Here is a 24,518-nt window from a genome sequence, read left to right on the forward strand (position 1 = left end):
CGACTCGTGACTGGAGATGTCACGAGCTCAAACAGACAAACTCCTCAGCAAATCATGGGCTACCTTTGATCCAAACAATGGAGATTTTTATTTTATTTTTTATTTTTATAGCAATAAATAGCTATATAATGAACTTCAGACCTGCACATTAGGCTACATTAGGCCTAATTTACATTACATTACATTAGCGCTGTTAAATTGTCATGATATTTACATTATTTTTATTATTGTTTTATTTTGCTGCCTTTAACAAATAATTTGGTTGCACTTTACAGTATGCACTTATGTGTAATTATACTTACCTAAGAGAGCATGAGGTAAATACATGAATTTAGGTTAGGTTAGGTGTAGGTTCAGCAATAGTATAGTAGTTACCCAGTTATTGTAATTACTATAATAAGTATGGACATGAAGAAAAATAGGACTGTAAAATAAAGTTCTACCGATAATTTTGTAAATCTTTAAAATATTTTTTTTTAGGCAAGATATATGAGCCAATACAATAACTGAGTTTCAAAAATACACTTACCCTATGGTATTCACAATGTTAAGCTTGATAAAGTATTGTTAAAGTCATAATCGTTTGAAAACACTAACATGCATGAACAATTAAAAAAGAAAGAACATGCATTTTAGACTGGGTTTGTGATGGAACTGCAGAGGGTTCATTAGTTTAATGAAAATCAATTAGTTCATTAGTTTAATGATAATCAAAAGTAATTAAATCATAAAAAGGTAACATTTAAATATATTTCTAAATAAAAACAGTCAAAATAAAACTAAAAAAGATTTTAAAATATATTTTATTTTTTTACATGCCATGTGACCATTAAACGACATCAGAGATTAATTCTATTATTATTATTATTATTATTGACTTATTTTTATTATTGACCTAACTTAAGTTAAAATTTCCTGGGTTACTTGAAGTAAGTAGGTTCAGATGACAAAAAAATGAGGGAATCCCTGCATTGCATTTAAATATAAAATGATGTGGATCTGCACATTTTTTATGTGTTTGAAAGTCTGAATATGTCATGTTAATTCATGGAAATACTGAATAATAACCCCATTAATTACAATAATTATTACATTTTAAAAGAATAACACTAACAACATGCCACTTGGGACCTACTGTGGCGAATATCTGGGTGGGTCATCTTACCCCACGGGTCTAGTTTTATCTTTTTTTCTTACTTAACTATAATTCTACTCCACAAATCGACATTAATAAGTCCACAAATCCCTTGTTGACAAAAAGACACAAAAAACTTTGATCACTGTTTTCAGAGACACAAAATTAGATTAATTAACCTCAAAACTGACTAAATCTCACAAATGTTAAAATTCAGATTAAATATAAAAATAGCGTAGCCATTCATCAAAAGTGCCGAGATGAGACAATGAGCCAATACAATAATTGAGTTTCAAAAATACACTTTCACTATGACTTACACAATGTAAGGGGCTTTACAGAAAAGTTTTTATGCGCAAAAAACCTAAATAAGGATTTAATATTGATGGCCGATTTCAAAACAAAGTTTTGAATGGTTATGAATCAGCTTATTGATTCATGATTCAGATCGTGTGTCAAACTGCTGAAATAACGTGACACTGGCGTTACTAGAGTCACTGTAGTGAGATGGGCTTTGTAACGACGTCTTTAGTGCCTTTATGGGTCTTGAGAGAGGAAATGACATTGGTGTCAATGAAGGCCTTTCTGAGCCATCGGATTACAACACTAATATCTTCATTTGTGTTCCGAAGATGAACAGAGGTCTTACGGGTGCTGAACAACATGAGGGTGAGTAGCCTAATTATTGACAGAATTTTCATTTTTGGGTGAACTAACCCTTTAACCTTGATAAAGTATTGTTACAGTCATAATCGTATGAAAACACATTAATCTGTATTTGCCATGAAGTTAGTAGGCACAGTAAATAAACCGTTTACTTCTGATCTTTCTCCTCACGCTCATCTCGGCTTGATGTCGTTGGCGTAAACTCCTCTTATCTCCTTCCAGAGCTGCTCGGGTAGTGTCAGCGGTGGGACTGGGACAGGAGATAAAACACCCTGCACAACACTGAATGGGTCCCAGACAACATCAGTGGCAGCATCTCAGCCAAAAGCGGCGGGGCCAGTTTAGCCCTGAAGAGAGGTCAGTGATCGCTCTTCAGCTGCTAGGATTTTACTGTTCTGACTTACAACTTAAGCAAACGTTGTTTCATCCTAACAAATGAAACAATATTGTGGGAGATGCTTATTTTGAGTTATTCTTTTTTTCCTTTTCGTTTTTGTTCATTACAAATTTAAGTTCAAAGTAAAAATGTCTTGTTGTAGTTGTAAACATGGTTTCAAACAGGGTTTTTCAAAGTGAAGAAATATTTTAGGTTTCTCAAAAAAGCTTTCAATGATCATTTTCAAATTTTGAAGAACACACACACACACACACACACACACACACACACACACACACACACACACACACACACACACACACACACACACACACACACACACACACACACACATGTTGGTCTATGTGCTTTACAGGGACTCTCCATAGGCGTAATGTTTTTTATACTGTACAAACCGTATTTTCTATCCCCTTACACTGCCCCTGCCCCTAAACCTACCCATCACAGGAAACATTCAGCATTTTTACTTTCTCAAAAAAACATCATTTAGTATGTTTTTAAGGCCATTTGAATTATGGGGACATTTGATGTGTCCTCATAAACCACATTTATAGTGTAATACCAGTGTAATACCCATGTAGTTATACAAATTTGTGTCCTCATAAACCACATAAACAGGCTCACACACACACACACACACACACACACACACACACACACACACACACACACACACACACACAGGTTTGTTTTTGTGACATATGGGGACTCTCCATAGCTGTAATGTTTTTTATACCTTACAACCGTATTTTCTATCCCCTTACACTGCCCCTGCCCCTAAACCTACCCATCACAGGAAACATTCTGCATTTTTACTTTCTAAAAAATTTCATCCTGTATGATTTATAAGCATTTTGAAAAGTTGGGACATGGGTAATGTCCTCATATTTCACCCTCTCCTTGTAATATCTATGTCATACCCATGTCATTATACACATTTGTGTCCTCACATGTCACAAAAACATGCCACACACACACACACACACACACACACACACACACACACACACACACACACACACACACACACACACACACTGGTTCACTTGGGGACATGCATAATGTTTTCTATACTGTACAAAAATATTCTCTACCGTTACACTAACTCTACTCCAAACCCATCATACAAAACTTAAAAAATAAATAAAAAAAACACTGATTTAGACGCTTGTTTCCTCAAGGGGTCCTCAATTTAGGTCCCCACAGTGACAAGAGTCTCTATGAGTCAGTGTGCATTCAGGTTAGTCTCCTCTACCGGGACAGAAAAACATGAACACACATTGGGTTTTGAAGGTTTATGGGGACTTTCCATAGAGACGTAATGAGTGTTTATATTACAAACAGTATATTCTATGATTTAAATGTCTGATGTCCCTGAGTGTGTATGTGATCTGGGTAGATTTCTTACAAATTGTAGTCGGTTACTGATTCCAAATTACATGACAAAAATAGACTACATTATTTTTTTGATTACTTTGAGATTACTTTAGACCTAGCTCGTTTGTCACATTGATTTGAATAGGATAATATAAACATATTAATAAAAAAAATTCTAAGAGAAAGAAAATATATTGGTTAATATATTCATAATATAATATATTGGTAATACGTGTTTAAATGGCTCACTGATCATTCAAGTAATAATTCCACAAACATGGAAGACCTTTTATAAGTATATATACGTTTTATTTAGAAAAGAAAACTTAAAAAAAATTAAAAGAAGTAGAGAGAATGAAAGCCATTGTGAGAATAACATGTACCAAATAATCGATAAAAAATATTGTAGTTTGATTTCAAGTATTTTAAGATGTAATACATAATCTAAACACACATGCAAAGACACACAAGCACACACACACACACACACACACACACACACACACACACACACACACACACACACACACACACACAAACACACAAACGCCACTCAATTATTTAATAACATTTTGAGCATATGAATTCCCAACAGTTGTGCAGTGCTGAATCAATGTAATGTATCGATAAATGAGTACTGATACTTTGCAAGGTTACACACACACACACACACACACACACACACACACACACACACACACACACACACACACACACACACACACACACACACACACACACACACACTTATAGTTGTACAATATTTAGGGAAACTGATTACCCAAGAATGCAGATGTTTCCATATTTGAAACCTTTACTTGTTCACTTTGACAGTTTTAGTGTTTTTAATAACTGTTAAACACTGTGTGTAAGGCGTCCACCATTTCCTGTGGATTGGACACAGCAAACCCAGAGGATGTACAGGAAATGAGCACAGATGAACCATGGCAGGGGTGGTATGAGCCATGCTGACTCGTTTCACTTGATCACCCTGCTGGACTCTGATTGGTTGGATAACTCCAGATGGCCCTCCTTGATAGGAGAAGGGTTTTTGAGACAGTGCCTCAGAAACCACTGACTGTCAACTCATCTACTTGGCAGGAAAAGCTTTCTTAACTCAGGCTTCCTTCAAAAATGGTTAGGGATGTAGTGAACATATCAACATGTGGCTAATGGCATCTGGTAGATATGTTATAAGCTATTTTCTAAAAATGATGAATGTCATTGCACGCAATATTCCCTCCGTCCAAAAGAGAAACAAAATAAAGGGAGAACATGGCTTATATATATATTTAAATGAGTTCAAATCTTTTATACTGCCTTTTAGCATACTTTAAAAAAATAGAAATTAAATATTCATTTTATTTTTATATATATATATATATATATATATACTTTTTTGTGTTTTCAAATGAATATCAACAACTTTTTATAGCATAAAATTCCAACTGTGGTATCAGAATAATTATATTATATTACATTATATTATATAGCCTATACAGTATAGTGCTATCAAGTAACTGAATCACAATTAAACATATCTAACATAAAAGTATCTACACACACAGATACTTTTTACACACACACGCACGCATGCACGCACGCACACACACACACACACACACACACACACACACACACACACGCACGTTGTGTTTCCATGTTTTATGGGGACTTTCCATAGGCGTAATGGATTTTATTTGATACAAACCGTATTTTCTATCCCCTACACTGCCACTGACCTGCCCCTAAACCTACCCATCACAGGAAACATTCTGCATTTTTACTTCCTAAAAAAAACTATTTTCTGTGTGATTTATAAGCACAAGGACAAGGATTTCGGATATTGCCATCTAACGTAGGGATTACCCCCCCCCCCATATATATATATATATATATATATATATATATATATATATATACAGATCAGGCATAACATTATGACCTGACACTGATTATCTCTTCATAACAGCACCTGTTAGTGGGCAGGATATATTAAGCAGCAAATGAACATTTTGTCCTCAAATGTTGATGTGTTAGAAGCAGAAAAATTGTCATCTATTAAAATGGTGGCATGAATTTCAAACCTATAATGTGACAGTGTTAATGTAGTAACAGTGTTGATAAATGCATTTATATGGGAGATCAGCCCTCTTGAGTCCTGGTAATTTGGTCCTGCAAGTGTTGACTGATTTATTTAAGTCCAGCCCTAATAGGAAATGCCATTGGACTGACTGATTGTTGCCATGCACAGCAACATGCCTTGCCTCTTTGACATGTTCTGTTTTAATTAGGGTCCAGGCTGTCTTTGGAATACTGGAAAACTGATCCATCACAGGTTGAGTAATCACAGTAAGCCGTATTTCCTGTAAGGAGAGAGCCTGGATGTGTTGTTGACTCTCTGATACCGTATACTCTGGAACAGGAAGCAGTAGCCTGGCTATTGCTGTTCCAATCTCAGCTTTAACTATTGTTGGCTCATTTTTGAAAAGCTTGTGTGTGAACGCTCTTATTTGGATTAATCAAAACATTGTTGAGATTACAAGCTGGTGATTTGTTCTACTTGCCATAAACTTAGGCTGATCAGTAATCAAAGGAGATGCCCATCTGATATTGAAAGATATATTAAATGACTTAAATTGTTTAAGTTGAGGACTGCTGCTGCTGTTACTAAACACAATAGAGAGCGGAAATGAGTCACTCGTTTAAAGGGAGCTTCATTCTCCCATGAGATCTTCCTCTAATCAGTATTATTCCTGAAAGAAAACACCCTTTCAATAGAAGAGTGCTATCAAAGAGCAGAGCAACCATGTTAACTGCTTCCTGTATTTGCCAAACAAAACCTCATGCCACTGCATTCACATTATTTTTCATGAGTTTTATAGAAAAAAAAGAAACTTGCTTGCAAATTACACAAATTGCACTGGGGAAAAGCTGATGAAAACATGCATAGTTCTGCAAAATGAATGTCTTGCAAAGACTGTAACACATGTGCAACCAATGCTTCATAAGCCTGAAACGTTTAAAAAAAAAAAAAACATGAATCAATATTCCTCATTTGCAATTACATATGCTTATCCTAATGCAAATAAATGAGAAAATTTAAATATTCCTTGATTCATTTTTAATAATTTATTGTATTATACCACTTATTTTGTTTTTGCAGGTTTGGTCTTCCTCTTTATATGGTGGTGGAAAAGAAAGTTTGAGTTTGAGTGCATTTTCCTGAATATATCTGGTGCCATCTGCTGACCGGTCGTTTGATTTACAATAAATAAAAATGTTGTTCTAATGATGTAGCTTAGAATTTTTTATGGTCTTTAAAGGAATAGTTCACCCAAAAAGGAAAAATCTGTCATCATTTACTCACCCTCAAGCGGTTCCAAACCTGGCTGTATGAATTTATTTCTATAATTAATTTATAGCACAAAAGAAGATATTTTGAAGAATACTGGTAGCTAAAGAGTTTGGCCCAATGGACTTCCATAGAATGGAAAAAAAATACTTTGGAAGTCTATGGGATCCATCAACTGTTTGGTTACCAACATTACTAAAAATATATCCTTTTGTGTTTAGTATTAGAAAATAAATTCACACAGGTTGGGGACAACATAAGCTATCCCTTTTAATGTGTTATTCTAATGATGTAATGTAGAATTTGTTTTGGACGTTTTAAGAGAATAAACCATAGATAGACCGTAAAAAACCTAAACTAAACCAATAACATAGCGAACAGTTGCGGGATCGTCAAATGGGGTTTAGAATAATGTTATTTATAGCGAAACAAAATGAAACACAGCCCCACAATAAAATACAGACTGTCACATTTTTAATAATCTGTTAACAATTATTTTTTTATATAAAAACAGACAGTTCGTTTTCACACGCGTCCAGTCACAAATCCATGTGAGGAGGTCATCGTGCGCCTGCTTTTCAAATGAATAAAATACTAGTATTTGCTATCATTTCGCGACTGTTTCTTATACATGCCATGAGCTATCTTCATTTTTGTTGTTGTATATTGGTCGGATTTGCAGTAATCGTTATGATAAGTTGCGTATAAATGTGCATTGGCCACAGGCAAAATCGCGGTCGCCTCTAAACGGGGCCCTTCCTCATTATAAACCACTTTCCTCGCCTTTCAGTCGCTCTCAGTTGTCGGTGAGGCCGGCGGGGCGGATCCCATAGTAAATTAGACGAGAAAATAAAAGCAACACATTTAACGCTTCGGCATATTTTGACTCTAAACGATAGTTTTCCCCCTATTGTGGACATATTGCGCATAAAGGTGAGAACATATATTAAATCACTGGCGTGAACGTAATTACAGTTTAATCTGTTCGACAGTTTCTGTTTGAAATGCGGACAATGGGTTGCTATGACAATATGTAGGAATTTAACGTTATACTTCTGTTTACATTTCACGAGCTTATTATATATATATATGTAAAAATAATAATAATAATTTTAGGTATTGGGGTAGGATTTTATTAATCCTACTGCTCTGTTATGGCCAGCTGAAAAATCTCGTCTGTATGTTTTTGTTGTATAATGGAGTCATGAGGATAAATCGAACCTAAATAATTGAATATATTAACGTTACTTATGTGATTTTGTTAGTTACTGTCTAACACTTGGTATCACACTGGTCGGTCTGATCGAAATAGTGATGTATGATGTGATCGAAAATGAAACCATCGTCGATCACACATGGTCTGCTTCGACTTTTGGTCCTCTCAACGACTGTTTTCAGCAGTTTAGTTTCCCCCCACATTGTTATTGGTTTGTTTAGGAATTAAACCCTGTCCTTTATCCATGATTAGATGCCCTCGGCAACAAATGGCACCAGGACTGTGAAGTCTGCCAGCCCAGACTTGGGATTCGCTCCCGGATCAATGAACCAAATCACAGCCAGCAACCAGCTGACTGGAACCCAGTCCGAGGCCATGAAGCAGGTGCTGGTGGTTCTTGAAAAGAAAGTGCGCAATATGGAGAAGAAAAAGGTACCGTCAACCAAAGCATAGCAAATATTACCACAGACATGTATTGATAAAGTTTTAATTGCCCCCACTCTCAGAGTTCCTTCCAGTAATCCAGGCCATTCGTTGTTTTTACTTCACACAATCTGAAGATACAGAAACCTCCTTCTTAACCAGGCGTATTGAGCGTCAATGAAAGCATTAACGTTACGCTACCTGTATGCATTTAAGCCATTTTATGTGAACCGACATCTTTATATAATAAAGTGCCCCTTTCGCTGTTCTTTGTGTCGAGCACAGATGCTAACTGGCTCGTGTTCGTAGTTTTAGCACATGTTCGCCGCTCAACTTTGGTCGTTATTGCTGTTCTCTTGATAAACGCATGTACACGACTAATTGTTTACATTTTCTATACATTCCTTGACACAACAAAGTTATTTCCTGAAGGGTTTGTCAGTTGTTGTGATCACTGCGTATTGCACGCACATGGAGATAAAGCTAACATGGCGTCCTAAACTAGCCTAAACGGCTTCAGCATGCAAAAAATAGGGAAACGGTCGGCACAAAATGCATGTAAAGTTGTTTATGTTTTGGATGGTGTCGGGCTTGGGTTGGCGTGGGTTTGTGGAGATTAGTGGGTCACGGGCAGGTGTGTCCTCAGGGCATGCAGTAAGCGCATTTGGATCCTGCAGGTTTCTGAGCTTCGCACGATAGATTTTTTTAACGTAGTGACAGTGCAGCATATTGCTTTAATATTGCTTTGCGTGTTATCTTTTTGATTATTGTTTTATAGTAAATGGATGTTATGTCATTGAGGAAAAAGGTCATTCACTCACCCTCATGTTTCTGTTCAGTGTAATGCAAGTAACAGTTAGATGTTAAAGTCCCCATGAAATCAAAGTTGAAATCAACATTTTTTTTGTCTTTTAGTATAAATATGTTAGCCTTACTGTTATCTATAAGCTAGTGTGCTCCAATGTCAATTTGCATTTAGAGGATGACTTAAATGTATTGAAAATATTTAGAATTTAGTGTCTCACTTTCTCCAATATTGACCAATGATTTTGATGACATCTTCACATTCACTGCTTCTCGTCAGATGCTTTAGAAATTTTAGTAAGCTGCATCATGACTTGTATGAATTGCATTAGAAGAATCTTTCATTAAATTCCAAAAATTGTGGCGATGATTTGTCCGCCCTGGTTCCAACATTGTGCATTTATGGAAAGTGAACTTGACGTCACCTGTGGACCCAGTGAAATGGGATAATCCCCCTCATAACTCGCCCACATGCTGGAGCTTTATGGAACAAAGTCTTCTGTCTTGATCCATGTTGAATGGAAAATTTGTGCGCAACCATTTAAAAGTTTGGGCTTCCTAATGTGTTTTTTTTTTTCTTTTTCTTCCTTGTAATAAATTCATACTTTTATTCTGCAAGGATGCAATACATTGATCAAAAGACAGTAAAAACATTTTATAATGTAAAATTCTCTTTAAATAATATTCATCAAAGCATCCCATTTTCTATAAAAATCTTAAGCAGTATAACTATTTTCAACATGAAGAATATTTTCACATGTCAAGTCAACATATTAGAATGATTTCGGACAGATCATGTGACAGTAATGATGCTGAAAATTGAATTAAAATAATATTGAGTTGAATCAGTTATTTTAAGTTGTAGTATTAATATTTTACATTACTGTTTTAACTGTGTTCTTGATTTAAAAAAAGAAAACGGCTGGGACTTTTCAAAAACCTAAATGCCCAGTTTCACAGCCAAGGCTTAAACTAGTCCCATTTACTAGAATGCATGTTTGCGCTGTTTTAACTTAAAGCAACTTGCACTGACATATCTTAAAAAAATGGTGTGCATCTTGAGACAAAACAATGAAACTGACAGATTTTAAAGCCACATTTATATAAAGGCCTGCTCCTGGCTTAATCCTGTAAATAAAGCCCTGTGTGTGAAACTAGGCCAAAATCTCTTTCAGACCCTAAACTTTGAACGTTAGTGTATACAAACCTCTATGCCCCACTGCTTTTATGAGAGGTGAGAATTTATTTTAAATAACCTGCTCAGATGGTTTATCTCTGTCATGTTCTCATGATGACATTTAAGTCAGCATGAGAAATGTAATGTCATTTTTATTACAGGACTTCTTTATTTTTCACGGTATATATATTTTTCCATTTATTGTCTTGCAGAGCAAGCTTGATGACTATCAGGCCAGGAACAGCAAAGGGGAACGTCTTAACCAGGACCAGCTGGTGGGTAAACAAGGCAAGCATGTTTTGTTATCCCTCAGTTGTCTTTCAGATTTCCTCAAATCTGTTCTTTTTCTTAATCAATTTAGGAAGCCCTGTCTAAGTACCAGGAGGTCATCCATAACCTCGAGTTTGCACGGGAGCTGCAGAAGAGCTTTTTGGCATTGGGTCAAGAAGTGAGTACATGAAAATTGAATTAACCCTCTCCATGTCCTGAGGTATCACAGTTAGTTTGTGTGTTGCGAATGTCTATAGATCCAAAAAACACAAAATTCAGTGGACTTAGAGATGCACTTTAACCAGAACAAGTCAGAGACTGATACTTTCAATTTTTTGTGCTTGCCCAACACCGAGCACCGATACCTGTATTTTCATAGCATTTTCAAATTAAAAAAAATATTGGGCAGAGGTTCCAAAAAAATATGAGTCAGATTAGTTGGCTTGGCAAATGGAAATGTGCTTGTTAGCTTCATGACTAATTATGCATGTTAAAATGTATTATAGGAGCTGCTGTAACTTTCACTGTTCATATTATTGTTAATATTTTACTGGTCTGGTTAGGTCAGTGGTTAATTTTTAGAAACAGAAATTGAAATTGAATAAAGTAATCAAATGTAAAATAACTGCATAGTCTTCAGTGTATAAAATAAAGATTGCTCTAGATTTATTTAATTTCAAAAGTCATTCAGTCAAGAGCAATGAGTGATTTTTCTTTATCTTTTGTTAATTTAATATTGAGGACATAGACGGCAGTCAGTTTATTAGGCTGCTGTCACTTATCCAACATAGCTGCATGTATCCAACATAGTTACGAACTTGCTTTCTTTATCAACTGTTCAAAGTCAAAGTCAAAGTACCTTTATTGTCCCACAAGGGGAAATTGGATTTGCAGCAATGCTCCACATAAACACATAAACATACAACAACACTCATCAACAAAGATCAGCCAGCAGAGAAGGAATTCACAATAGCGCCCAATGTACATAATGTGCAAATAAATAAATAAATAAAGTTTACGTTCACTTAAGACATTACTGACTAGGGGCTAACGGGTTGAACCAGTGCAAACCCTTTTTTGGTGTTAAACTACTGCCAGTATTCAGTAAAGACTCTGGAGCTGCATGATTAATTGTTAAAAGATTGCAATCACGATTCAAACACGATTTTATTCCTAAATGGACGTGATTCTGCTATATCTTATGCCGTTTCATATCACAAGCATCTGCGGAGCGTTAACAGCTCTTGTTTTTCCGCTGCCCAGAAGCGCAGAATTGGGCCTGATACTGGTATCGGTGCGTCCCTAACTGGAATGTGTATATGAGGTCCTGGTGGGCCACTGTCCAGCTCCAACTTACACAACATCAACACACACCTGCCTGGATGTTTCTAGTAAGACCATGATTAGTTGGATCAGGTGTGTTTAATTTGGAGTTGGAGCTAAAGTCTTCAGGATAGTGGCCCTCCAGGAGCAGGATTGAACAGCCCATGTTTATATGTATCAGTGAGAATGTCACCCACAATCCATTGCTTTGGATAGATCCAGAAGACCGTTAAGAAAGCGGCACGTCGTGAGCAGCTCCAGCGTGAAGATGTGGAACAGAAAAGGCTTAAACGGGTTCTGGAGCTGCAGTTCCTCCTTGATCGACTTGGGGACGAAAGTGTGCGACAAGAGCTTCTGCAAGGAGCCGGTGGACCTTCGCTGCTTACTGAGAGCGACCTTACTTCCCTGGATGAGTTTTACAAGCTTGTGGGGCCTGAACGTGACCAAAACATGAGGTGAAATTTGCTGTCAATTCAATCCTGACCACCTTTCTGAAAACTGCATGCAAATGTTAACCATGCTGTAAACTAACAAAATGTGTGTGTTCTACCAACTGCAATGGGAAGTTTCCTTGAATTGAGAGTTTTAGATGCATTTGGATGCGTTGTGGAACACATTTTAGACAGCTAGCAGTCTCAATTGTGGCACTGCATGTTTTAAAGTTTTTTTCAGCGTCAAACTTTAAAACAGTCAATTGCCAATGTGTGTCCAGCAAGATAAAAAAACAAAACGTAGTTTCTCAACTCCAGGCAACCAAACGGTGTAATCCAATTCTTATGAAGCAATGTGATTTGCTTTGCATGAACTGATTTAATTTATGTTTCAACATTTATTTCTTTATTTTTAGGTGAGCTGCTCATTTAATTATTATTATTTTTTTAATAATCTCTTGGGTAGTTTATTCATAATAGAATACTTTTCTCACACAGGTTGACTGACCAGTATCAAGAAGCATCACAGCACTTATGGGAACTTTTGGAGGGAAAGGACAAGCCTGTTGCAGGCACAACATGTATGTCAACAACTGTTATGTTAACTCTTTTTAGGTCTATGCACAAGAAGTTTAAAATTGTTAATAAATAGTAATAATGGGTTATGATTGTATGCATACTTTTGTTTAGATTTTGTTGTTTTGGGTTTAAAAGGGATTGTCATTGATTAACCGTCCTCAAATTGTTCCAAACCTGTTTGAGTTTCTTCTGCTGAACACAAAAGAAGATTTTAAAGTATAGCTGCGTTTCCACCGTGGGAACTTTCCCCAGGAACTAGTAGGGACTTTGGGGTGGTACTCGGTGTGTTTCGACCGCAGGAATCAGGGTCAAAATGAAGTTCCGGGTAAAAATGTCCCTGTCAAAACGGCAAGGTGTTTAAAATAATGGAGTTTAAAAAAATACAGCTGATGGACCGACGATGAGGTTCAGCTCTATTAAGTGTATTTGCGGAGGGCGAAATCCAGTGAGCTCTGGAAAGTTGCATGCAGTCCTACGTCACCAAACTAATCTGCACGGTACTTTAGACTGCGATGGAAATGCAGACTGCAAAGTCTGGGGGAAAAAAGTTCCTGGGAAAAATTGTTCTGGGTAATTTCGGTGGAAACGGAGTTGGTAATCAAACTGTTGACTGTAGCCACTGACGTTCATAGTAGGAAAAAACCCCATAGAAGTCAATGGCTAGCATCTACTGTATGTTTCCAACATTATTAAAAAAACAATAGTGTTCAACAGAAGAGAGAAACTCATAAACTGAAAGGTTAATCAAAGCAAGCAATAGATGCAGGCAAAGGTTATCCTTTCTCCAACTCATGATCGGTCTTCTCTATGGATATTCACTGTGTGCACATCTTCTCTCAAACAAAATTGCCCGATTCACAACATGTGCATACGCACATGAATTTGTTCTTAACCTCAGTCTATTGACCTCTACTCCAAATGAGTGACTGCATGCTCATGGTTAGTTTCTTTTCCTTGAGAGCCTTTCGTCACTCCCAGCAAACAAGACACACTATGCAGAAAGATCCTCGAGCAATGCCAAATGTGCCATCCTTAAAACAAGTTCAAACTATTTTTATACATTACAGACCCAGGTTATAGATCTCATTAGCAGAAGCCTTTTAGCTCGAGCTAGAATGCATATTTTCTTTCACTGTATATGATGAGAGATATCTAAGATTAAATCCATGTATAACATTCCATCTTAACATGCTTATACCAAAGGGAGGGGGATGGGTGGTGTCATTTGTTCCTGGAGGTGTTTTTTTTTTTTTTTTTAGAACTAAAAATAGCTGAATTTGTGTACAGAATTCATGTGTGTGACCCTTGACTGAAAGATACGTGATGCATGTTAAAAAGCACATTATAATATTTCTATATTCACAGATATAGTCTATCACCTTCAGAAGCCCTGACTTGGAAAGCTTCTAGCACTTTCCTTCAGTGGCAGATCATGTGGCTCATGTCATATAAATGCATCCATTTGTGCTGTGCTCCAGCTGGGCTGGCATTATGCAGTATTAATTTAAACTATTTAGGAACTCCGCTTTAAACTGTAGTGCCTTTTTCAGGCTGAACTGGTTTTTAATGAACATTTATTTTTATTTAACAACGACACATTACTGTTACTTACTCAAGATTTCTATTTAAAATAAGTTCTGCTTTCTATTCGTCAAAGAATCATGAAAAGATGAGACATGTATTACAGTTGGCACAGAAATTAAGCTGCATTGATAAGAGAAATGAATGAGCAGCAAATCATCATATTAGAATGATTTCTGAACGATCACATGGCACTGAAGACTGGAGTAATGATGCTGAAACCATCATAGAAATAAATAACATTTTAAAATTAGAAAAGTCATTTTTAAATGTTTCACTGACTGTATTTTAATCAGTGCGTGTGTATTGATGAGCATGGGAATTTCAAAACATTCAATCTTACTGACCCTAAACTTTTGAATGGTAGAGTAAATGCTTCCTTTTCTCTCAGATAAAGCACTGAATGAGACGTTGGAACGGGTTTTGCAGAGTGGCTACTTTGACCAAGTGCAGTCCCATCAGAATGGAGTTTGCGCGGAGGAAGAGGAGCAAACCGCTGCGGTGGAAGTGTCTGAAGAAGAGGAGCGCCCTCCTGATGCAGGTAAATCTCATTTCATGTTGTTCTGTCAAGTGACCCATTCTGAAACCACTGCGATCCATACTGATTTCTGAAATATTGACCTTTGTCTCCTTGCAGAGGGTGAAATGACGGAAGAGTATGCAGAACCCATTCCAATTGAGGCGACAGAGGTGAGACAAGTTGCTTAAATGCAGGCCTTGTGAAATGCAAGCGTTGAGGGATCATTTTACTGGATCTTCTGACATGGAGGCTCGTAGTACTATGAAAATGTAAATGTAATTTTGAGAACTCAAATTTTCCTCCTCAGCCCAAAAAGCATATTGATTGAAACTTGAAGGCCTTTTCACACAAGCACAAATGTTCAGAATGAAAATGCAAATTCTCTCTGACAGAAGGTGGTGATTCTAGAAATGCCACAATTACATACACAAAACCAGACATCTTTCCCGTTTTTGGCCTCTGCTTGTTCAGATTTTTGTATTCACTGTTGCTTATCAGACATCACTAAATACAAACGTACAGAGATAAGTGTGTTTTCTTTGATATACATTGCCGCTTATCACGCCATAGGCTCTGGCAGCTCCAGTAGTTATGAAATGATTTAAATTAGCACGTGTAACCTTAATTAAACAATTTAATAAAGTAAAAAGGAAATTATACCTGTAAGATATTACTCTGTAGCTACATAGGACCAAATCTTATTGACTGGCGGTTTTCTTGTGAAGTTCAATGAAAAATAGTTTAGAGGGCTTCTACTTGCAATAAGTGACGCTTTAACACTTGTTCATTCAAATTAAAATGTTTATTGCATTATTTTTGCTTCCAATATTTGTCATGGTCTAAACGGCTCCCAACCCTTGGGGAGACATTGCACTGCCACAAAGCTGCTGGGATGAAGTCAAGTTTCACCAGTGGTAATATAGTAAACGGAATCATTACTTGAATTGAAAAACATTTAATTTTAAAATTGTATAATATATAATGCATTCCGTTTCAGATTGTTGGCAAGTCAACCTTTCTCATTTTAATTTAGTTAACTTGATATAGCAAAAACTATATATATTTGATAGAAATTACTAATTATATATATTCGTATACATCAAACTAATAAAAAGGAAGAAAAAATGCAGCAAAATTATTCAAGTAAAAATGTAAATATTTATTTATTTAATAAAATAACACTGTTTTGCTAATTCATCTACATGCTGTCATGGACTCCAAGAATAAACCAGGATTTAGGATGGACAAACTGGTTGTGAAATACTAAATTACAGCTGTTTTTGGTGCAAAAACATTTTGTGTAAGTTGACCTCAGGGACATAATGAATTTGTATGATTAAACCCTATAATTGTATTGTCTTTCTCTGAGGGGTGCCGTTAAATTTTAAGTTGAATTTTCGCCTGATTAACAATAATTTTCTTGATCTTTTTTGTTTTTTTTTCTCCAGTTTGTAAATAGGCAGTTTGTTTCGGAGAGCACATACAGTACTGGTGATGAGCAAAGAGAGGAATGGAGTGCAGAAACTGAGGTAAGCTGCTCTGTACCCAAAATATAAAGCGAGGAGAAAATAAATCCATATTTCTAGATTAGTGTATAATTGGTTCTCAGCCTTTTTGAGTGCAAAGCACTGCCCACAACAATATTTAAAATGTCACTTTTTTTTTTAAATTGTCCATAGATTAGTAACTACAATAATTAAAACGACTAATTGGTAGATTAGGGGAAGTTTAAGAAATGTATATATTCTTAGTAGTTTCCGCATATTGTCTTAACCTAAAATGCTTTGAAATATCTTGACGTCCTGGTATTACCACTGGATTAATTTGTAATTGGGATCATTTCTAAAGTCTGTTGGCTTTGTTACAGGTGGTTAACTCCATGCAGCAGCCGGTTCAAACCACCCCTCCGCCTGTCGTCCCAGAGCCCCACCCACTGACCACGGTAACTCCAACACCCCCTTCAGACCCTGTGATTAGACAGCAGGTGGTTCAGGATCTCATGGCACAGATGCAGGGTCCATACAACTTCATGCAGGTGGGTTCTGTTCCAGGTTTGTTCTTGTGCCATATGTTCGTATGCGTACTAAACCGCCTCTTCATTCCCAGGACTCCATGCTTGATTTTGATGGCCAGTCTCTCGATCCGGCTATTGTATCGGCACAACCTATGAAGCCAGCCTTAAATATGGAGATGCCTCCCATGGTGTGTCAACCAGGTATGGTAATACTTGCACCTTATGTTTGTACAGTTTGCATTAAGGCCCTGTTATACATATTTTTTTACAATTTCAGTACCGACGTCTCTACTTTTGACAACACTAAAAATAAACGTGACTTGTTTCAACTGGAATGCCAAATTGCAAAGCTGGTGCAAACAGATGGTTCCTTAACTGCTGTTTTCTTACTGCTGTTAATTTTGTTATTGAAAGGATATTGTTCAACACATATTTATATATTTGCACATTGTTCAGTAGCCATGTACTGCTGAAAAGGTATCAAACTTTTTACCCCCAAGCAAACAACAAACTTTTGCCAGGAGTGTATTGGGTTAAGCGTTTCTAATCACCCTAACGCACTGGGCTTTTGGTTTCTCAACTTACAGCTCACCCAGAGTCCCGCCTCACACAACCTCCAGCTGTTGGCATTCAGCCTGAACCCACACAAGTGAGTATAGCCAAGTTTTTCTGGATGAAAAGGAGTTCTGCTGAACTGACTGAAAATTAAAGATGAGATCAATGACTTTATGTATGTGTAAAGACAAGTTTGACAGTTTACTTTCTCTGCAGATCTCCATGGTTTCTCCACCAGAAACCTTCTCCACACCTCCCCCAATGTATCAGTCCCCTCACACAGCCGATCCACGAGCACAGACGGACTCCATGGATCCCATTCAGGCAAGTTGTCAAACCCCCAGTCGTTTCTCGAAAGTTTTCTTACTACGAGGCTAAAATAGGAGCTTTCAAAATGTGCATTAAATTATTTTTGGCATCAAAATATTACTTGTCCTCTGTAGGCCTCCATGCCCCTGACAGAGCAGCCGCCTCCATCTACGGCGCTCCCTCCTACCCCACAGACACAGGTGATCCAGCCTGGATCCAAACCCTTGCACAGCAGTGGCATCAATGTCAACGCAGCCCCGTTCCAGTCCATGCAAACGGTAACATGCCTCAAAGAAAATTACTAGATATGTTGGATATTCTTTGGCCTGGTTTCAAATACAGGGCTTAAATTAAGACAGGATTAGAATTTAGCTTTTATAAACATCCCTTAACTTCTTAATCCGCACCGGATCGTGGGCGGGGCGTCTGACGCAAGTGGGCGTGTCTCTACTTATAATTACTTTTGTTTTATACAAACTGTTCAATCAACTATCACAAACTATGCATCATTTGAAAGCTAAAACACTCAAGATTCATGTTCTGAACTCGTTTTTGCAATAAATACACCAGAGAGGAAAGGGTTAAATTAAATGCTAAAGCAGTGGCTATTTAAACATTAGCATAATGAACGCGGTACTCATCTTTCATCTCCTGACGTTCAGATCAGATCGGACGAATCCACGAAACAACAGCATACATGTCTGTGTAAGAGTCCACTCTTCAAAATGCATCCCACTTTTAATCCAAAACAACGAAAAAATAAGGGGAAAAAACTAAAAATCCTCCGTTGTTTGCATAAGCGTTTTGTGTTAAGAGTAATCAATCATGTCCATTTTCAATGAAATAGCGATTGTAAGCCTTATTTTGACAATCTCCCCTGTACTGTGGACTGTTCCGGTCATATTAAACCCTCCCAGGTCTCTCTCCTTCAATCAAAAGCTGACTAGGACACATAAATAGAAAGGGAGCTCGTCACTGGGTGATACATCTGTCAGTCAAACTCGCCGGTCCATAGTTGGATAAGCCAGTCAATGCCTAGCCAATGCATAGCCAGCATAGATTTGATTGATGGATGTAGTAACGAATCAAAAGACAATATTTTGCGTAGTTTCTGTAAGAGATGTCGTAAGAAGCATTGGTGAATACCTCATGCTTACTTAGCTGTTACTTAGCGTCGTCTCCACAGTATTCATTCATCGTATCCAGCGCCTGCCAGTGTAAGCACACATACTTACACACAACGCGCAGACTAAATAAGAGACTGTTTTTATCAACTAAATGAGTTTTTTTTACACTTGTAAATTCTGTAAATAGTTGTTTTAGTTATCAGGGACTGCAAATGCATTATAATTAGCAGTTTATTGCAGATTTATTTGAATAAAAACTACTCTTTACTATTACACAAATGTTCTAATATAATTGGACTTTATTGAAAGGACGCCCAGTCTTTTTTGACATAAAAGCTTACAGAAGCTACATTTTTGAGAGAATCGTCCTCAAATTTTAATCAAAGCATGATCAGACATTCAGTTTTATATTTAGGTTATTTTCAGGGCATAAAAATTAAAATCTAATATTTTTTTCCATAAGGGAATAATAAAAAAATAAAAACGTGAGTCACTTACATGCATATTTCCCCTTGTTTTAATCTGTCCCTATACTATTTGAGTTATTATGACTTTTGGGTAACATAATTTAAAGTGTCTAGTTTAAAATAAGACCACATTTATCGATATAGACCATAGGGTTTAAGAGCTGCAGACATTTTTATTTGGGGTATGTCATTTTTTTATTTATTTCTCAGCACAGGGCGAGGGTTAAGAGGTTAAGATACTCCTCAATTATGTTTTTTTTTCCTGAGACAAAACAATGGCACAAATTTATTCTGATATTTCAGTGCAAGTTGTTTCGGTTAAAACCCACTCAACCATTCATTTTAGTCTGAGAATAGGCTTAAGCCTTGTCTGTGAAACCGGGCAATAATCTAATATTACATGTTCGCTTATCTTCAATTGGTTCTTCCTGACAGGTGTTCAACCTTAATGCGCCTATCCCACCAGTTAATGATGCGGACTCAATGAAGCAGGCCAGCCAATACCAGAATAGCTACAGCCAGGGTTTTAATAGCCAGACGCAGCACCCTGTGGAGCAGACCGACATGCCACCAGAGCCGCTCCAGTCTGGTGAGGACAATCTTCAGAATCCCTCAGATCATATTTGAATTCCCACAATATAATCCTGTATATCAGCACTGCTCAACATATGGGGACAGGAGCCAATAATATGAAATTGTACTATTTCCTGTGGCCTGCATTGTGGCAACAGTAACTGTAGTAGTAATAGTTAGCCTGACAAGCCAGACCCACATCAAGATGTTTGGTCTGGAAACTCACCATTGACAGGGTGGGATAAACGGTTGTCTTTCAAACTCCCTCTGCATGCAATTGGATAGCGCTACAACCAACCAGAGCAATGAAGGTGTAGTAGAGCTAGTTGACAGATTAAACTTTCGCCGTATCCGGTCAGCAAAACTCCGAACACATCTTCCCTTCTTAAGAATGACTTCAGTGCCGTTCTTTGCTCTTTTCTCAGAGAAAAGCTTAACTCCAAGTCTTCCAGAGTCGCGGTCAAAGCTGATTCGAAAGACCGCCACTTGCCAGCTTCTGCATTTACTAGTAGCACGCAAGCGCAACTCATTATGTTAAGCCCCGCCCACCGACTATACACGATGTGATTTGCCTGACTAGAGTTTGGTTTTTACCGCTCAGACGTGTATTGAGAGTTGCTAGATGATACTCGCAGCAGATTAGGGTGCATCTAGATTTCTAGGCTTGGTAATGGAAGAGAACCCCCCCCAGGTTGTTAATTTTAACACATGTAATAACAAACATTTAATAATAATATTTTATACACCATTTACACATACTAAAACATTTGATTCAGCTGTTTTGTCCATGTCTATTATAAAATAATAATGCGCACGCGTGTTACATGTCTGTAAAGGAAGATCATACTTCTATAGACTAAGTGACATTGCCAACTACTGGACCGGCAGCAGAGGACAGCGTTTTTAGTTGATTTTGTGGATCCATGTAAAGAGGGATCATTTTGACAACATTGTCATCTGGATACGAAAAAATGCATAGTAAAAAGGTTTCAACTTCAAGTTCATCTTAGTTGTGTAAATGCACCTTTAAACATATTTGATTCAGCTGTTTTATCCCTTTATTATTAACAGTGGTTGGTGCCTACCATTCTCAAGACCAGTCACTCCAAAACTCCACTGGCCACCAGCCCATGTCCCAGCAGCCCGGTGGCCAGGGCAATGGCTTCAGCCGCCAGGCTCAGTCCTTCTACAACAGCAGAGGGATGTCCCGTGGTGGTCCTCGTAACACACGTGGTATAATCAACGGCTACAGAGGACCATCCAATGGTTTCAGAGGTACAGAACAACATTGTGTTTGCAGTTGTTGTTTACAGTGAATTTTCTTTCTTTTTTTTCTCTCTCATAAGAGCATTAAAATCATCAAATAAAACTAATTTCAGGGGGATATGATGGTTATCGGCCTCCCTTCGCAAACGCTGCAAACTCTGGATATGGACAAACCCAGTTCAGTACGCCGCGCGACTATTCCAACGGCAACTATCAGCGGGTAAGACCCACTGGGTTGGGTGTGTTTTGGGTGTAACATGCAATAAACCATCAGTCTCATCTGCCATTCCCTTTAAAAGCCATTTGCACTCGCACTCTGTCGGGCAAGTATGCTATTTACATGTGAGCGGAAAGACTGAATGCTTTTCCAGAGAGGAATCCTTTTATTTTTAATGTTTAAAAATGTTTGTGTGCTGCTGCGCCCTGTGTGTGTAATAAGCAGAGTGTATGTGTGTTGTGCATAACCAAAAAATAACCCAAAAAATACGGTGCTATTGACTTTAAACCAGGTTTTTGTTGGTCAATGACACAGCCGTTTCATTTGCCTCAAAAAATAGCAATGTGCCAACAATGCACCAGAACACCACATTTTCAGACCAGCATGGGGACAAATGTATTTGCTATTTAAACAACATTGTGCAGGACCTGAAAATGATAACTGCGTCGGGCTGAAACTAGCAAAAAACTCTTGCGTCGTGCCTGCCGCCGCATTGATCCAGGTGTTGATGGAGCCCAAAGAGGGAATTTCTCCTTTTAAACTTTTTCAACACATCCTCGAAACGAACACTTTTCACAGATTGACATATTTCCACTGTTATTAACATAATAAATCTAGTAAAAGTTTTTCTCCAATAATTTGTATTTATTTATAATTTGACATTTTTTAATGCTATGCTTTTTGTTTTTTTATTTTGCATAAAGTTGCAGAATACTGCAGGGCTTCAGACTGCGACTAATTGTGATATTTTTTTCTTGGAATCGTCGCTGGCCACAATATAAATGTACATGCAATTATTTAAAATTACTTGCATGTTCTGTGAGTAGCCCGTCACATTTTTTTCTTGATGACGTAAAAAAACAATGGGTTGGCGCAGCACAGTTGCAGTGGAAAAACCTTAGTTTGAGCTCCAAAATATTCTCAGGGAGAGTGAAGATCAGGTTTCCCCATCAGAAACGCCTGTCAAAGTAAAAAATATCAGGCTTTTTCAAAGCTCTTATCTCTATTGAGCAACAACACTGACTGTGTGAGAAAAACAATGAGTCAATAAATGAACATCCAAGTAAGGTCTACTGTAAAAGGGCAGGAAGGCAGTGTCTATTTTGCACACAATGTGGATACCCACAACAGATAATCTTGACCGCTGTATGGACTCTAAGCGTTATCTGTTCTTGTTTTTAATTGATTGATACTTGTATGGATTATCTTCAATATCTTTAAATCTTTTTGCTGTTTTCTGTTACTGCCTAAATTTCACATTATTTGTAGCGCAGGAAGATTTGTATTTAACTGTAACCTTTGTGTCACTCTTAATTTTTGTTAATTTTAGTAAACATTTAACAAACTTTCAGCTTTCAAATTTTCAATTTTATCACAAAATACAAGCAATAAAGGCCTGACAGATCGCTAAATCAGCATTTCTTTCTTGGAAAGAGATTGTATAAAACCGCTTGAGAACATTTATTTCATGTGATGTCAAATTTACCTCACAAAAGCCATTCAATACTCAAACTTGTTAGTCTGTTAGAAAAATAACTAGAAAAAAGTATTTGGATCCAGACCACCTGCTTTTACTAGGAGCACTGTAGCCCCAAACTGAGAATTTCTAGGAGCACGAGCGAAAAAATTAAGGGGCACACCTTAGATCAACCGGCAACGTTATTCACAATTTCCCCCATTTTTGTTTGTTTACTTGCTTCTATTGCTCTCATTTGTAATATTTGGATAAAAGCGTCTGCTAAATGTCTAAGTTCTATGCACTAATCCTTATATTTGTACTTATGCTGTTGACTACATGGTAAAGTATTCAAGCTAAAAATGAAATTTAACACTGCCCATATAATTGCCTGTGAAAAGCTGCCTTTCACCAAATTTACCTCTCAAATTACTAATGAAGAAAAAGTGTTTAAGACCCAGAAATGTGAAAAGGATCCATACTGTATGAGATTTCTTGTCTCGTTAATCCTCATTTGTCTCTCCACAGGATGGTTACCAACAGAACTATAAACGTGGTGCTGGCCAAGGGACTCGAGGGGTCACTCGAGGAAACGCTCAAGCCATGCGGTCTTAACTCTTGTAAACCGACCTTACGTTTGGACCACAGTGAACATCCACATACTGAACTGCATATGTCCTGCCTTTTTGTTCCCCTCGCCCTTTCTCTCCTTCTTGGAATTGATCATACAATGCCAACTCAGTTAAAAATGGAGAAAATAATTCAAAATGCAAACTAAAAAGCTACGTTTTTAAAGCGCCCCATGTTTCTAACAGATACTTGTCAACTTGAAAGACTTAATTTATTTTCTTTTTGTATGAAATAAACTCAAAAACCTGCCACAGCTGGTCCAAGATTGGGAGTTTCTTTTTTTGTCCCACAGTTTCGTTCACACTTATTCATTTTGGTTCTAAAAATGGTTCTTTTGGTACATTGTTTTTTTTAAAAAGATGCTCCCAGACTCTCAGTTTGTAAAGTGTTATTGCTTCAAGAGTTTCAATAAAGATGTGTTGCATTTACTGTTCTATATTTGGGTGTAGAGTTGTTTTCCTTCTTTTTTTAAACACAAATTTGGTCTAAAATCTAATGAATTGCTTTTAATACTCATGCAATTATTGGACAGCTGTCCAACCAAAAAGACCTTCAGTGCACTACTATTTGTTTACATCCTTCAGAAGAGACAAAGCTTGAACAATTAACTTTTGTTGCTAACGCTCCCTCCATTGGATTCATTAATTTGA

General features: G+C 37.2%; 1 protein-coding gene across 1 annotated transcript; it reads left to right on the forward strand.

The window, feature by feature from the left end:
- The first annotated feature begins 7,719 nt into the window (after positions 1 to 7,719).
- caprin1b (cell cycle associated protein 1b) lies at positions 7,720 to 24,306 on the forward strand. Its single transcript, XM_067419003.1, has 18 exons — positions 7,720 to 7,863; positions 8,399 to 8,578; positions 10,763 to 10,825; positions 10,912 to 10,998; positions 12,360 to 12,598; positions 13,073 to 13,155; positions 15,126 to 15,275; positions 15,372 to 15,424; positions 16,703 to 16,783; positions 17,122 to 17,289; positions 17,361 to 17,469; positions 17,856 to 17,917; positions 18,040 to 18,147; positions 18,267 to 18,410; positions 20,162 to 20,315; positions 21,371 to 21,574; positions 21,679 to 21,785; positions 23,767 to 24,306. The coding sequence occupies exons 2-18, from the start codon at positions 8,399 to 8,401 to the stop codon at positions 23,851 to 23,853; spliced, it is 2,079 nt and encodes a 692-aa protein (XP_067275104.1). The 5' UTR covers positions 7,720 to 7,863; the 3' UTR covers positions 23,854 to 24,306.
- Positions 24,307 to 24,518: the final 212 nt, after the last annotated feature.

The sequence above is a fragment of the Pseudorasbora parva genome, chromosome 16 (genome assembly GCF_024679245.1).
Source record: "Pseudorasbora parva isolate DD20220531a chromosome 16, ASM2467924v1, whole genome shotgun sequence".
Lineage (NCBI taxonomy): Eukaryota > Metazoa > Chordata > Actinopteri > Cypriniformes > Gobionidae > Pseudorasbora > Pseudorasbora parva.

Bases quoted from the DNA above. Each gene is read 5' to 3' on its own strand.
- caprin1b (XM_067419003.1), top strand. From the start codon at position 8,399: ATGCCCTCGGCAACAAATGGCACCAGGACTGTGAAGTCTGCCAGCCCA. The intron at 17,290-17,360 runs GTGGGTTCTGTT...CTTCATTCCCAG, and splicing joins GTCCATACAACTTCATGCAG to GACTCCATGCTTGATTTTGA. The intron at 17,918-18,039 runs GTGAGTATAGCC...CTTTCTCTGCAG, and splicing joins TTCAGCCTGAACCCACACAA to ATCTCCATGGTTTCTCCACC.